Source organism: Dermacentor andersoni, chromosome 10 (genome assembly GCF_023375885.2).
Source record: "Dermacentor andersoni chromosome 10, qqDerAnde1_hic_scaffold, whole genome shotgun sequence".
In the NCBI taxonomy this organism is placed as follows: domain Eukaryota; kingdom Metazoa; phylum Arthropoda; class Arachnida; order Ixodida; family Ixodidae; genus Dermacentor; species Dermacentor andersoni.
In genome coordinates this window covers 68,603,301-68,620,777 of record NC_092823.1, presented here as the reverse complement: position 1 = coordinate 68,620,777, position 17,477 = coordinate 68,603,301, and the positions used below count along the sequence as shown (strand labels likewise).

General features: G+C 45.7%; 1 protein-coding gene across 1 annotated transcript; it reads left to right on the top strand.

The window, feature by feature from the left end:
• The first annotated feature begins 4,096 nt into the window (after positions 1-4,096).
• On the top strand, positions 4,097-6,702 carry LOC140213461 (sodium/iodide cotransporter-like). Its single transcript, XM_072284698.1, has 2 exons — positions 4,097-4,432; positions 6,697-6,702. Exons 1-2 carry the CDS (start codon positions 4,097-4,099, stop codon positions 6,700-6,702), a joined length of 342 nt encoding a protein of 113 aa, XP_072140799.1.
• The last annotated feature ends 10,775 nt before the right edge of the window (positions 6,703-17,477 follow it).

Sequence of the window (17,477 nt, the reverse complement as noted above, 5' to 3'; positions counted from 1 at the left end):
GGGCTGGGGTGCGTTAAGCAGGCATACCCAGATCATGAACAGCAGGTTGCCATTATCCCTCAAGAGAAAAGTGTATGATAGCTGTGTGTTACCAGTATTCACCTACGGGGAAGAAACCTGGAGGCTTACGAAAAGGGTTCTATTTAAACTGAGGACGACGCAACTAGCTATGGAAAGAAGAATGATGGGTGTAACGTTAAGGAATAAGAAAAGAGCAGATTGGGTTAGGGAACAAACGCGCGTTAATGACATCTTAGTTGAAATCAAGAAAAAGAAATGGGCATGGGCAGGACATGTAATGAGGAGGGAAGATAACCGATGGTCATTACGGGTTACGGACTGGATTCCAAGGGAAGAGAAGCGTAGTAGGGGCGGCAGAAAGTTAGGTGGGTGGATGAGATTAAGAATTTTGCAGGGAAGACATGGCCACAATTAGTATATGACCGGGGTAGTTGGAGAAGTATGAGAGAGGCCTTTGACCTGCAGTGGGCGTAACCAGGCTGATGATGATGATACATTCTATTTCAGTTTATTTTCTGCTCGTATCTGTAGTACATACAACCGTCGTATCTGTGAGAGCAGTGCTTTACTTTTTTGTTCCCGCTAATTCGCTTGTCGGTTGCGTTGCTTGTTGAAATCAAGAGAGACGGGCAGATGTGCACTGCGTGCTTCAATGTGCACTTCCACAAGCTCAGGCAGAAATAATTGCAGAGAAAGAACATATATTCTGTTGATGTAATGCTTGGTATGTCATTTCGTAGCTTTTACGTATTATACAGACCCCTGAAAAATACATTTTCACTATTACTTTGTACAGGGCAGTATTTAAAAAACCCAACCTGTCGTGCTCTCATATAGTTTCGATAAACATTACGCGAGCACACGCACGCGCACGCACACGCGTGCGCACACACACACACACAGACGCGCACACACACACGCGCACACACACACACACACACACGCACACACACACACACACACACACACACACACACACACACACACACACATACATACATACACCTTGTACCTAGGAAGAGGCACGCTGGCAGTGCTCACCTTGACGAGTGGGGATAATAATGGCGAGCTTTGAAGCAGACGACCGCGGTTGTCTCACCAAGTCACCCTATTTTTCTTCATTCCTGTGCTGCCCTTTGCCGCATGCCGCTGGAAACATTTTTGAAGGGTGGCGGGGGCTCTTGCCGGTTGATTTGTGTACCTGCACCCATGTTGCGGGTACGTCGGTTGTAAGTTTCGTGGATCGCCATTAATTAATAATGGCTTTTAGAGGCAGCATTTCGTTCACCCACCGACTACAGGGCGGTGGGTGAACTGTTGTACTAGTAGTGCGGCCGATAAAGACACGCTGAGTTCCCTGTGCCAGCGTGGCTGCCTTGGAGTTTCTTGTCACTGATGTCAGAGCTTGCACCTAGCTTTTGGTATTCCTTTTACACATTATTTAAACATTTCCCATATTCATGAAGCCTTCGAGCGCAGCCTTCGATGCCGGATTTGCAGATGCGGTGCATTAATTTTTATCGACATCTACAACCACAGATCGCTGTTAGCTTCAGATATTGCGGAAACGGCACGTCGCTGATATGAAATAGTGTCAAAACCTAGCAAAACATACATGTCTGCGCATATGTGCCGTGTTGTTCCACCCTTGGACCGGCCAATATGAGCGGCCGAGACCCTTAAACGATGGCAACTGTTATCAAGACACATACATTACAGGCTGTTATTGCTGATTTTCGCGTTTGTTTAACTTCATCAGCCTCGGCGCTTGCAGTTGCCATAAAGTTCTATCAAGGAAAACTGTGCTAGGCATGAGCGCTTAGTTATAGGCCCTGTAGTTATTTCCCGCAAATACGGATGCCATCGCTGACGCTGTTGGTAACTGAGCGAGGTGGTTATTTATGTTGCTATGCAGAATACACTCTCTTGTTTCCCACTTGACGCAGAGGTAAACAGTGCTTCTCTGTAATTAAGAAATCATAACCATACGTACAGACCCACCCATCTACATAGCCAATGCGACCAGTAGCCTTCGGGAACGGTGACGTGGATAAAGATGATGTCGCCGAGCTGTGTCTTGCCGCTTATTGAGCCCATACGCGCCATGCGACATGAACAGCAGTTGATATCAAATCGCTATATTGCCGAAACTGAACTATAAGAGCCGTTTCCTTCGCCGTCACTGCTGATTTTTAAATTCAGATCCATCGATAGTAGGCGCACGAACTCGACGGGGCTGGCCTAACCCAACCTTCGCTATATAAGATCAACATTGGCTTAAACTTCATGTGCACAGCTTAGCGTTTTGTGCAAGCTTGTGCATTTCAACTACATAGGCACGTCGACGCATTTTGAACGCGAATAATTATATGTATACAAGCGAATGCGCAACGACTATAGGCGGCGCGACGGGAGGTACGCCGCGTCGCAACTGACACAATGCCCTCTGGACGCCTAACTAGGCGTGACCCCACACAAATGCTGTGCAGGAGCTGCAGCGCTTGTCTCCGTGCTCACCCGCAACAGCGACGAGAGTAGAGGGAGGAGGTGGGGAGAAGGTTAGCGAGGGAATAGAGAGAGAGAGAGAGGAGGCAGTTTTATGAGCTATAACGCTTCATCCCAGAATGGCGTCGAAGCGTGCACTTGTGCCGACGACACGAAGCCTCGCATAAAGCGTCGAGCATAGCAAGAACAAACACAAGCGGAACAGCCGAGGAAACATTTCACACCCCGCCACGACCGTCGTATGCCGTCAACATATCACCGCCAAATAACGTCGATGAACGCAAACAGCAGACAAAGCTTCGCTTACACCGATTCCCACAATGCGTGGGATCTGTATATTTGTTTCGGGGTACTTTCCCTCGATATCTGACGGCGCAGCTGGTCGCGCATCCCTTGCAAAACGTTTCGCGACCAATCCACTATAGGGCAGGGCGAGCGCCGTAGCGCCGTGGATAACGCGGATTGTGCTAAGGTGACGGCTGCCAATTCGTCGGCTAACCTGAGTATTTATTACAATGAAAGCGGGCGAATTGGTGGTAATTCATGCTTTGGGAAGTAACGGCGCTAAATGGACTAGGACTTTATGCTTACTAAATCTAGCTCTAGGAGCGTTACCCAGCGACCTCTCAGAGCGAAGGAGGGCGGACCTCGAGCATCCTTTTTTTTTTTTTTTTGCCCGATGGCGTCACGTACCACGTGACCTTAGGAGAGCAGGCACGTGGCCAGTAAACCCTCGCATTCTACCTAATGACATCAAGGCTGCCAGATTCGAGACCCTCGCAATGAATAAACGAGAGAAGGGGAACTGAGGGGGGCAATTTTTTTAATGATGTCTACATACAGCCAACAGACAATGAAGCCGAGGAAAGCATCGGGAAATGAACTGTACTTTAAATTGGAACGTTGATAATAATAAAGAAAGGGGAAATGGAAGTGCACGAAAAGATAACTTCTCGCCGGTATAGGAGCCCAACACAAGGCCTTCAGATTACGTGTGCGTTGCACTGCCAATTTCGTTCGGTTCCCTCCGGCGACAATTTATCTTTTCGTCTACTTTCACTTGGCTTTTCTTCATTATTTTCTGCATTCCAATTTAAATCGTAGTTAATTTCCCCAATGCTTACCTTGGTTCCATTGTCTGTTGGTTTTATGTGGTCATGACTAACAAAATCGAGCCCCTCAGTTCCCCTTCTTCTCTCGTATACCTCCCATAAGGCGCATGTACGTTAAATTGTCTGTACTAAAGGAACTTGTAGCTTTCTGCCGCCCATTTTCCTGCTTAGTAAAGCACCCTTTATAAACTGCCGCAGCAGGCAGTACAGGTCGCTTCTCAGAGAGCACTATTCACGAGAAGGACAAATTCCCTGATAACAATGCCAGCTGCTATGTCGCAGACACTCGCAGCATTTTTTTTTTGTGTGTGTGCTCGTCGCTTGGCTGCGCTGCCGAGTTTGTGGAACAGGAAATCCCTCCAACACCGTTTCACAGAAAACGACGACTACGTGCGTCCTTCGATCCTGAAGACTGGCCTTGTCCGGGACACCGAGCAGTGCCTCGTTAGACGTCTGCAATGGAGGACATTATCCTGGAGTATGTGGTCTTCGGTGTGCTTATGGCCCTCAACTTCGGACTGGGCCTCTACTTTTCGCTACGTCGGAAGGCACGCCTGGCCCGCACTACCGTGGAGGTCTTCCTGGGCAGCCGGGCACTGCGAGCACTTCCCCTGGCGGCCTCCGTAGTGGCGACCATCGTTTCGTCTGCGGGAATGGTTGGCATGACGGGACACTTCTACGCTTACGGTTTCCACCTCATGTGGCATGCGTTGGGGGCCGTTGCCGTGGCGCCCGTCGCGGCCCACGTCTTCCTGCCGGTGATGTACGGGATGCGGATCACCTCGGTGTTCGAGGTACTGGCGGCTGCTGTTTGCAACCGCGTTTCTCGTCTCTTAAACGTTCACTCAGTAGTGCAAGTGCCGGCAAACGTAAATTTGTTAATGGCGCTTCCAACGCTTACCATTGGGCTCGCTTAGCATTGGGCGTCTAGTTATCCTCAGTTATTTTTTTTTCTACACAAGATGTCTATCGTGGGTTCAAGGAAACTGTTAAACGTAACATCGAAGCGCGAATGAGCCTGGAGAAATTTAACGTATAAAGAAATATGCAAAATAGCTGTAGGACTTCATGTGGAACGAAACGAAATATTTAGTAGCACCTCGGAGCATTATTTAGCTTTCTTCCAGTTGTGTCCCTTAAGAGAAAAGTGTATGATAGCTGTGTGTTACCAGTACTCACCTACGGGTAAGAAACCTGGAGGCTTACGAAAAGGGTTCTACTTAAATTGAGGACGACGCAACGAGCTATGGAAAGAAGAATGATGGGTGTAACGTTAAGGGATAAGGAAAGAGCAGATTGGGTGCGAGAACAAACGCGCGTTAATGACATCTTAGTTGAAATCAAGAAAAAGAAACGGGCATGGGCAGGCCATGTAATGAGGAGCGAAGATAACCGATGGTCATTAAGGGTTACGGACTGGATTCCAAGGGAAGAGAAGCGTAGCAGGGGCGGCAGAAAGTTAGGTGGGTGGATGAGATTAGGAATTTTGCAGGGAAGACATGGCCACAATTAGTATATCACCGGGGTAGTTGGAGAAGTATGAGAGAGGCCTTTGACCTGCAGTGGGCGTAACCAGGCTGATGATGATGATACATTCTATTTCAGTTTATTTTCTGCTCGTATCTGTAGTACATACAACCGTCGTATCTGTGAGAGCAGTGCTTTACTTTTTTGTTCCCGCTAATTCGCTTGTCGGTTGCGTTGCTTGTTGAAATCAAGAGAGACGGGCAGATGTGCACTGCGTGCTTCAATGTGCACTTCCAGAAGCTCAGGCAGAAGTAATTGCTGAGAAAGAACATATATTCTGTTGATATAATGCTTGGTATGTCATTTCGTAGCTTTTCCGTATTATACAGACCCCTGAAAAATACATTTTCACTATTACTTTGTATAGGGCAGTATTTAAAAAACCCAACCTGTCGTGCTCTCAAATAGTTTCGATAAACATTACGCGAGCACACGCACGCGCACGCACACGCGCGCGCACACACACACACACAGACGCGCACACACACACGCACACACACACACACACACACACACACACACACACACACACACACACACACACACACACACACACACACACACACACACATACATACACCTTGTACCTAGGAATAGGCACGCTGGCAGTGCTCACCTTGACGAGTGGGGATAATAATGGCGACCTTTGAAGCAGACGACCGCGGTTGTCTCACCAAGTCACCCTATATATCATTCCTGTGCTGCCCTTTGCCGCACGCCGCTGGAAACATTTTTGAAGGGTGGCGGGGGCTCTTGCCGGTTGATTTGTGTACCTGCACCCATGTTGCGGGTACGTCGGTTGTAAGTTTCGTGGATCGCCATTAATTAATAATGGCTTTTAGAGGCAGCATGTCGTTCACCCACCGACTACAGGGCGAACAGGCCTGAGTGCGCTGTTGTACTAGTAGTGCGGCCGATATATATAAAGACACGCTGAGTTCCATGTGCCAACGTGGCTGCCTTGGAGTTTCTTGTCACTGATGTCTGCCCTTGCACCTAGCTTTTGGTATTCCTTTTACACATTCTTTAAACATTTCCCATATTCATGAAGCCTTCGAGCGCAGCCTTCGATGCCGGATTTGCAGATGCGGTGCATTAATTTTTATCGACATCTACAACCACAGATCGCTGTTAGCTTCAGATATTGCGGAAACGGCACGTCGCTGATATGAAATAGTGTCAAAACCTAGCAAAACATACATGTCTGCGCATATGTGCCGTGCTGTTCCACACTTGGACCAGCCAATATGAGCGACCGAGACCCTTAAACGATGGTAACTGTTATCAAGGCACACACATTAGAGGCTGTTATTGCTGATTTTCGCGTTTGTTTAACTTCATCAGTTTTGGAGTTTGCAGTTGCCATAAAGTTCTATCAAGGAAAACTGTGCTAGGCATGAGCGCTTAGTTATAGGCCCTGTAGTTATTTCCCGCAAATACGGATGCCATCGCTGACGCTGTTGGTAACTGAGCGAGGTGGTTATTTATGTTGCTATGCAGAATACACTCTCTTGTTTCCCATTTGACGCAGAGGTAAACAGTGCTTCTCTGGAATTAAGAAATCATAACCATACGTACAGACCCACCCATCTACATAGCGAATGCGGCCAGTAGCCTTCGGGAATGGTGACGTGGATAAAGATGATGTCGCCGAGCTGTGTCTCGCCGCTTATTGAGCCCATACGCGCCGTGCGACATGAACAGCAGTTGATATCAAATCGCTATATTGCCGAAACTGAACTATAAGAGCCGTTTCCTTCGTCGTCACTGCTCATTTTTGAGTTCAGATCCATCGATAGCAGGCGCACGAACTCGACGGGGCTGGCCTAACCCAACGTTCGCAGTATAAAATCAACATTGGCTCAAACTTCATGTGCACGGCTTAGCGGACTGAAGCTTATGCATTTCAACTACATAGGCACGTCGACGCATTTTGAACGCGAATAATTATATGTATACAAGCGAATGCGCAATGACTATAGGTGGCGCGACGGTAGGTACGCCGCGTCGCATCTGACCCAATGCCCTCTGGACGCCTAACTAGGCGTGACCCCTCACAAGTGCTGTGCAGGAGCTGCAGCGCTTGTCTCCGTGTTCACCCGCGACAGCGACGAGAGTAGAGGGAGGAGGTGGGGAGAAGGTTAGCGAGGGAATAGAGAGAGAGAGAGAGAGGAGGCAGTTTTATGAGCTATAACGCTACATCCCAGAATGGCGTCGAAGCGTGCACTTGTGCCGACGAGACGAAGCCTCGCATAAAGCGTCGAGCATAGCAAGAACAAACACAAGCGGAGCAGCCAAGGAAACATTTCACACCCCGCCACGACCGTCGTATGCCGTCAACATATCACCGCCAAATAACGTCGATGAACGCAAACAGCAGACAAAGCTTCGCTTACATCGATTCCCACAATGCGTGGGATCTGTATACTTGTTTCGGGGTACTTTCCCTCGATATCTGACGGCGCAGCTGGTCGCGCATCCCTTGCAAAACGTTTCGCGACCAATCCACTATAGGGCAGGGCGCATGCGCCGTAGCGCCGTGGATAACGCGGATTGGGCTAAGGTGACGGCTACCAATTTGTCGGCTAACCTGCGTATTTATTACAATGAAAACGGGCGAATTGGTGGTAATTCATGCTTTGGGAAGTAACGGCGCTAAATGGACTAGGACTTTATGCTTACTAAATCTAGCTCTAGGAGCGTTACCCAGCGACCTCTCAGAGCCAAGGAGGGCGGACCTCGAGCATCCTTTTTTTTTTTTTTTGCCCGATGGCGTCACGTACCACGTCACCTTAGGAGAGCAGGCACGTGGCCAGTAAACCCTCGCATTCTACCTAATGACATCAAGGCTGCCAGATTCGAGACCCTCGCAATGAATAAACGAGAGAAGGGGAACTGAGGGGGGCAATTTTTTTAATGATGTCTACATACAGCCAACAGACAATGAAGCCGAGGAAAGCATCGGGAAATGAACTGTACTTTAAATTGGAACGTTGATAATAATAAAGAAAGGGGAAATGGAAGTGCACGAAAAGATAACTTCTCGCCGGTATAGGAGCCCAACACAAGGCCTTCAGATTACGTGTGCGTTGCACTGCCAATTTCGTTCGGTTCCCTCCGGCGACAATTTATCTTTTCGTCTACTTTCATTTGGCTTTTCTTCATTATTTTCTGCATTCCAATTTAAATCGTAGTTAATTTCCCCAATGCTTACCTTGGTTCCATTGTCTGTTGGTTTTATGTGGTCATGACTAACAAAATCGAGCCCCTCAGTTCCCCTTCTGCTCTCGTATACCTCCCATAAGGCGCATGTACGTTAAATTGTCTGTACTAAAGGAACTTGTAGCTTTCTGCCGCCCATTTTCCTGCTTAGTAAAGCACCCTTTATAAACTGCCGCAGCAGGCAGTATAGGTCGCTTCTCAGAGAGCGCTATTCACGAGAAGGACAAAATCCCTGCAAACAATGCCAGCTGCTATGTCACAGACACTCGCAGCATTCTTTTTTTTTTTTTTAGCGCTCGTCGCTTGGCTGCGCTGCCGAGTTTGTGGAACAGGAAATCCCTCCAACCCCGTTTCACAAAAAACGACAGCGACTACATGCGTCTTTATATACGGAAGACTGGCCTTGTCCGGGACACCGAGCAGTGCCTCGTTAGACGCCTGCAATGGAGGACATTATCCTGGAGTACGTGGTCTTCGGTGCGCTTATGGCCCTCAACTTCGGGCTGGGCCTCTACTTTTCGCTACGTCGGAAGGCACGCCTGGCCCGCACTACCGTGGAGGTCTTCCTGGGCAGCCGGGCACTGCGAGCACTTCCCCTGGCGGCCTCCGTAGTGGCGACCATCGTTTCGTCTGCGGGAATGGTTGGCATGACGGGACACTTCTACGCTTACGGTTTCCACCTCATGTGGCATGCGTTGGGGACCGTTGCCGTGGGGCCCGTCGCGGCCCACGTCTTCCTGCCGGTGATGTACGGGATGCGGATCACCTCGGTGTTCGAGGTACTGGCGGCTGCTGTTTACAACCGCGTTTCTCGTCTCTTAAACGTTCACTCAGTAGTGCAAGTGCCGGCAAACGTAAATTTGTTAATGGCGCTTCTAACGTTTATAATACGCACTTAGCATTGGGCGTCTAGTTATCCTCAGTTATTTTTTTTTTCTACACAAGATGTCTATCGTGTGTTCATAGGACACTGTTAAACGTAACATCGAAGCGCGAATGAGCCTGGAAAAATTTAACGTGTTAAGAAATATGCAAAATACCTGTAGGACTTCATGTGGAACGAAACGAAATATTTAGTAGCACCTCGGAGCATTATTTAGCTTTCTTCCAGTTGTGTCTCGACAAAAACACACCAATGGTAACGCTGAACTCATATACTAAAAAACCAGGCGCAGGATTTGTTAGCAGTATATTAGGAACATGTTTACAGAGGACCAGTGACTGTAACACAGTGAATATGGCAGTGCACCGCTCAGCTCAAAGTCGTGGGTTTAATGCTAGTGGCAGCAGCCGAATTTCGATAGAGTCAAAACGCAAGCACAGTCCTGTTCTTAGATTTATGTGCGCGTTAAGGAAACGAAAGGTGGGCAAACGCAAGGCGGAATCCCTCACTGCGGAGTGATTCATAATAAGGCTGCGGTTTTGGCAGATAAAACCGCAGAGCTTATGTCAATTTAAAGTACCATTGCGCAGAGTAACTTGTAATGCAGAACGCCTACAACGGCAGACAGCCCTTGAAAGAACGTGAACACAACAATAAGCGCATTTAACGTCTGATTAGTCTACGCAAGAGACACACCGAACAATGCAACAAACCAAAGACAGTGTCAACAAATAAATGCAGCGTTGCGTAGGTGCTTGAAGTGCGCAAACAGCTACACCATTTCCACATAACTAATATTTCCTACTTATTTAACATGGCCATACGAATAAAACACGCAATGAAGCCAAACATAGGGGTAATTAGCGGTGTTTGAAATTGAATTGTAGGAAATAATATGGAAAAGTGGAAAATGAAAGTGACCGAAAAATAAGATGTCGCCAGTGGGGCACTATCCCACAAGCTCCCCCTTAGCGTGCGTTGCCCTACCAAATGTGCTATGGCGACGGTGCTCAATGCGTCCCCTATTTTGAGTATGTATATGTGTACTAGGTCCAGCTCTGGAGCTGTTAGCCTACACGGCGCTAGTCTATCGCGAATGGATGTTTAAAATCATTTTTTGCCCTACGAAGGCCAATCACAGCTCATTCACGCAAAACCGACTAGCCCCATCCTTTTCTTGGCTGCATTGCCAGTTGCTTTTACATGGTCAGGATTAATAAACAACAACAACAACAACAAAAACACAAGGCCTCCGGTTTCCCCTCTGCTTGTTTGTTTTTCTTCGCAGTACTTAGATTTTGGAAGATAGTTACCCTTTGCCGGCTACCTTCTTTTTATTTGTGCGATTACGTTATACCTGGAAATGTGTCATACAAAATATATATTCAAACTTATTAACGTTGATATTGACCATATGCAAGTTTAAATTAAATGAGTGTTAGTCATTTCTAAACGAGAGTGAGAATGTCGCTCCGAATACCTTATTTTTAAACAAAACACCGCCCTGCAGCTAGCGCAATCCGCTTGATACAGCAATAGCGCGTGTAAAGGCCAAGAGAAGCACAGCGTTATCGGGCAATCCTATGCCACACGTTCTTTTTTGTTTATAAGGAGGTGGCAATCACATATCTAGTTATTAGCTGCCTTACTTAGTTACTGTTTCATGCCTACTTACAAGATTTACCTTAGCGGCGAGAGCAGGCGGCTCACAGCCTCTAAGTTTTGCAGCGGCCATTAGAAATGCACATGTTGGGAAGAGCAGTAAAATCATTTTAAAGGTTAAACAGAATCTACCTGATTAAGCAAGACAAATATATAGGCAAAAATATTTTGTACTTAAAAAATGTACTTTAAACATACTTTAAACATACTTTAAAATAATATGCAGTACCTCTGGCATTTACAGTAACAAATTCCATTTAATCTTCATCATCAAAAAGTAAAGTCTTCGTTGCTTCTTTCCACCCGAGATAACATAGAAGACGCCGTCGGTCGTCAGTTCCGATTATATTATGAAGCCATTGCCTGCAACGCATCCGCCAGCCATCGCTCCCACCGCTGCGTTAAAACTAGCAGCGTACGAGTTGACCGATTACTGGAGCAGTTCAGAAGGACTGAGATCGGCACGCTTGCGAAGTGCGTCGCTAGCGATGCCCTTAGCACTAGAGCAGAACGCAGTCAATGGCGAAGTGTCGGTAGTGGTACTTGTTCTTTTTTTTAAAACAAGAAATCGGCTGTCGGCGACGCCTAAATGGCTTCGCTGTAGAGGCAAATTTCTTGCAGCGGACTTTGTTGAGGAGGCGTTGAAATTACAATTAAACGACAAGAGTTCGGCCTAAGCATAATCAATCCGTCGTTTTACTGGTGATTTCGTAGTGCAGGCGTCCGACTTTCTATGATTAACAATGCCATCAGCAGCAAAGAAACACGTTACTCGCGTACGTCCTACGGAACGTAAGTGTCCTTCCATCACGTAAGCCCCGCCGCGGCATGTCAACCCGCGAGGTACACGAATTCAAGGTTGCCGTCACTAGTACTTACGGCGAAAACTATTAAAGAAACGCGTGGCTAACTCTACCATACACATTTCCAAGTTGAATAAAAGTGCAGGAATTTTAGAAAATCGAGCGAAATGAACACGCTTAAAGAATTAACTCAGCATATTTACGTGCCCAAACGACGATTCTAATACAAATCAGGACTCAGGGACAAGGTTGACTGCCTGAGGTTCTCTAATACACGGTCAATCATTGTGGAACATTGTTTAATTTCGCCTCCACGGTCACTCCTGGCCGCCGCGGCCAGCAGTTACCCTGCGACTTCATGCTCAGAAACGCAACGCCACAGCGAACCTCCCTCCCATGCACTTTTACCAGGGGTGAAATTCCTACATAGGCGTCAGGTCACTCTGCTGATTCTTTCTTTTTTTGCACGATACAATTCGCTTAGCTAGTTGCCTATTCTGTGATACGAAATTGTATTTTTCATCTTATGTAATGCGTTCATTTTACCTAGCTGAAAAAAAAAAAAAATACTGAGACCCGCTATTTCTGGTAGTGCTTACGCAATTTCGAAGCAAAAACAAGGTGCAAAATAGAGGAGCTCTTTTTCGGCTAGCCTCCGCATGAAGGAATGGCTTCGTTTGTACTCAAATAAAATTGTCACCACAGGAAAGTAGAAGCTAAGGATGACCGTCTCCTGCAGCTAGCATGAGCAGATGGGTTGCTGTAACCGGAAACAGGTGTTTTGCTTCACGCTTTGAAAAAAGCGCGAGCTCAATAACCGTTTTCCGAATCCGAAAATCTGTGGGTCATTGTGCAGCTATTGCTATGTCTGTGTACTGGAAGCAAAAAAAAAAAAAAAAAAAAAAACTGAAATCACCACATAAGCGCTTTTACTACACCTACCAGATACAAAACTGGGTGTAGGAATGTGTTGAGAGAGAGAGAGAGAGAGAGAAATTATAGTGGCAGGAAAGACAGAGGTTGAGCGGAGCTGGGACACTCTAGCGTTGCAGTGGCAATTTTATCACGTGGTACCGAAAACATGCACTTCTGCTCCGATGGGTCGGCTAGCTAAAATGAAGATAATGTTGCTGCACGTGAAAAAAAAAAAACAGGTAAGAACGGGTCGCTATGTGAAGGACGAGCAACTGCAAATGTATTTGTTATATAAAATCAAAAAGCATAGACGTACACTCTACACCACTAAATAGGAATGCGAAATTTGGGTATCAAAAATTTCTCAAGTCTAGGAAAAAATGTAAGCTCACTGAAATTTCATCTGCCTGTGCTTCAGAATGGCTCTACTTTATGTTTTTTTTTTTTTATCTCGATATGCAAAGTGATGCAATCTCCAAATAATTCTGAGCCCATAGTCTGAAATAGTGAAACACCGCGTGCAATGTAGGCGGTAGACGGCTGGTTAAATAATTTCTGTGTACGACGTTCACACACTTTTGTAATATTAGTACTATTTATTTCTCACGATTGACATCGAAGGGTATGAAATCGTCAAGCGTCCTGCCGTACGATTTTTTCTTCGTACGAGAGAACTGAATCTGTAGCAGCATTGCTTCTTTATGGCATCTCTGCTGAAACTAGCTATGTATAAGATAGCCTGGTGAAGAAAACCAAGATGTACACACGGAAAGATGAGCAGGGTAACATCATCAGCAATCTCGAATATATAGTAAAAGCAGCGGAAGAACTCTATACTGAACTGTACAGAACCCAGGTGAGTCAGGATACCTCAATTAAAAACAGTAATTAACAGGATACAGAAACTTCTCCTATAACTAGCGATGAAGTCACAGGCGCTTTGCAAGACATGAAATGAGGAAGAGCGGCAGGAGAACATGGAATAACAGTCGATTTAATCAAAGATGGAGGAGACATAATGCTTGGAAAACTGGCGGCTCTTTATACGAAGTGTCTATCGACTGCAAGGGTCCAAGAAAACTGGAATAATGCTAAGATAATACTAAACCACAATAAGGGAGACGTTAAAGAATTGAAGAATTATAGGGCCATTAGCTTACTCCCAGTATTGTGTCAAATATTTATCGAAATATTCTCCAATAGAATAAGGGCAACACTGGACTTTGGTCAACCAAGGGAACAGGCTGGCTTCATGAAGGCATGCTCTACAATTGATCACATCCATGTCATTAATCAGGTTATCGAGAAATCCACAGAGCGCAATAAGCCTCTCTATATGGCTTTCATAGATTACGAGAAGGCATTTGATTCAGTAGAGATACCAGCAGTCATAGGGGTATTACGTAATCAAGGAGTACAGACCGCTTACGGAAATACATTGAAAATATCCACAGATGTTCTACAGCTGCCTTAATTCTACACAAGGAAAGCAGGAAGATACCTATAAAGAAAGGGGTCAGACAGGGAGACACAATCTCTCCCATGCTATTCACTGCATGCTTAGAAAAAGTATCCAAGCTATTAAACTGGGAAGGCTTAGGAGTGAAAATCGATGGCGAATATCTCGGCAAGCTTCGGTTTGCCGATGACATTGTTCTATTCAGCAACAATGCAGATGAATTACAACAAATCATTGAGGACCTCAACTGAGAGAGTGTGAGAGTGGGGGTTGAAGATTAGTATGGAGAAGACAAAGATAATGATGAACAGCCGGGCAAGGAAACAAGAGTTCAAGATCGCCAGTCAGCCTCTAGAGTCTGTGAAGGACTACTTTTACCTAGGTCAATTAACAACAGGAAACCCTGATCATGAGAAGGAAATTGATAGAAGAATAAAAATGGGTTGGATCGCATAAGGCAGACATTGTCAGCTCCTGACAGGAAGCTTACCATTATCATTGAAAAGGAAGGTGTACAATCAGTGCATTTTACCAGTGCTGACATATGGGGCACAGATTTGGAGACTGACAAGGAAGTTTGAGAACCAGTTAAGGACCACGCGAAGAGCGATGGAACGAAGATTGCTTGGCATAACGTTAAGAGAGAGAAAGAGAGCGGTTTCGATTAGAAAGCAAATGGGTATAGCCGATATTCTAATTGACATTATGAGAAAATATGGAGCTGGGCCGGTCAAGTAATGCGCCGGTTAGACAACAGTTGGACCTTTAGGGTTACAGAATGAGTAACAAGAAAAGGGAAACGCAGTCGATGACTGCAGAAGACAAGGTGGAGCGATGAAGTTAGGAAATTCGCGAGTTGGAATCGGCTGGCGCAGGACAGGGGCAATTGGAGATCGCAGAAAGAGGCCTTCGTCTTGGGCAAAGGACATAAAACAGGATGCTGCTGCTGCTGACGATGATGAGGATGATGAAGCTTCAACATTTTGAAGCCATGTTCTTCGTGACTCGTAGTGACGTAACATTGACTGCACATCTAAGTCACGTGATATTATGAAAAGTTACGGGCAGCGATTGTGGCATACAACATATTAGTACATGAGCGAAGTCGAGCAGGCTTTCGCGCCACCATCCTAAAGAATTAACTCTCCTTCACGGGTTAAAATCTTGAAGTGATTTCATGAGCTCCTAAATGATCATACCTTATACACACCGTTCAATAGATACGTGAAGATGACCCAAAGCAGAGAAAAGTGACGTAAGTCAAATTAAGATCCCTCTTCATTACAGTAATATTAGTCTTGATTTATCACGTTCGTTGTGGTCACGAGTATGTAGTCAAGTGTGTATTGTTTTGTAACGGAAACTAGCACGGAATAAGCCCAATAACGAGAAGGTGTTAAAATTTAGTGCCATAGAGCTTACACGCTGCAGGGCATGCTCTTTGTACCCGTCCTTGTGATTATGTTTTGTTTCTGCCACTTTACGTTACAAAAGTATGGCGACACGCCAGTCCGTAAAATATCTGTACTGTGTTTCGCTCTACGATAGTGACCGCTTTTTAATCAGATCAGCACTGTTAATATTTTGGCGGTCGGTGCTACACGAGCATACGGTATTCAAAATTTCTTAAATGTTGTCGCCAAATTTAAACGGAAAGTCCTGACTAATCAGAATGGGTGCGCGACCGTTGTAGCTTTTCGAATGTAGGCGAATAACAGCGATAATTCTGCTATGCACGTCGACATTTATATAAACAGTAGACCGATTTGACAGGCGAATGGCAAATGCACTGAACGTTTGAAATCTATTTCTGTGTAGATGCTGCACCTCAAATTTCAGCCCTTTTAGTACTCTGCACTATTGCCCTTTAAATAAAGTTCTTATTACCTACATAATTCGTGTCGTCAATTATTGACATATGAAAACGAGCATATTTGCCCGCACGCGGGAAGCAGAGACATCAATCAACTAATCAATAGATAACTAATCAATCGAGAGCTTCAGTCCGGTTAAAATTTGATTTTCTCATACTTGACCTTTCATTGAACAATCATTGCATTAAAGTCTACAGACGAAGAAATAATGGGCTCAGGGCCGCTTTAACGTAAAACTATTCCAAACTTTTATATTCCAATTCTGCAATCAGCCCTCCGCGATTGCTCAAAATCTTTTTTGGGCCAAACCCCCCCACTTCACCTGTCTGTCACGGGACGTCACGAGAACTGCGATAGCTCCCCATCTTATATGACGTGTACACAGTGAATATGCATGATTTGACCGAACAAGAGAGAAACGGTTATTTCTGATTTACGCCTCTTCTCCATAGCCCTCGGCTATTGGCCAAAAGCTTTTTGCCTGCAACTACTTCACCGGCCTGTCACGTGACGTCACAAAACTGCAAGAACTGACCGCGTCAAAGTGACGTGTATGCGTTAAAGATGCATTAATATGCCGAACAAAACTGAATTCCGTTCTGAATAGCCGCAGGCTGCCCCGTTCCGATAGGAATAAAAGATGAATGTCGCCTCGCTCAGGCACTAGCGACTCGCACCTGCCGGAGAGCATGGGTTTATTTGCCTATATGAAAACTCTTTGCGCGGCCATGTAAGGTTTTCCAGCACTTTCGGCACGTTTACAACCTCGTTCTGCGAACTCTTGTTTGCTGGGGATCCGTTTTAACGTCATTCTTAAGCGTCCGTTGCATGCCGCCGCGATTTTCGGCCAGCCACAGCAAGCTAAATAAGGGAAAGTGACCAATCGCAGACGCCGTTACCACCCTCTTAATCCGGTTAATGATTTTCAGTCCAATCAAATCCCTCTCCGCTTGATCGTATGCCTTGGCTCTTGTCAGAGAATTATAAGACAAGCCGCTCAGTGTAGGCAATCTCATTCGTTTTTCAAGGAAACAAAAGTGACCTCCTATGAACGAGGAGAGCATTTAATTGGTCTGTTCAGGCAACCCTGTGGGTCACCACCCGATGCTTGCGTCGGCGCTTACGCAAATTTGGCGTCAGGAGATTGGAACAAAAAAAAAAAAAAAACTATTGGAATAGTTTTACGTTATAAGGCCTCAGCACTGCGGCCTAACATTCGTGTCTTCTACAAACTGCTTTGTTAGATCAATAAAAACTGTTGTAGTTTCACCCGAAGGACAATGCTTTGGTAGCGATAGCAAAGTAATAATTAACAAATAAAGCTGGCATTTCTTTCGGCCATAACAACAAACATTCGCTTACTGATGAAATAAACAAGCATTATGTAACGCACACTTAGTCAACCAAGGTGCAACAAACAAATTTTTACACCATCTTCTATCCGCATCTAATGTGGGTAGTTTGTTTATTAAACTATTTGGTCCGTTTTTTTTC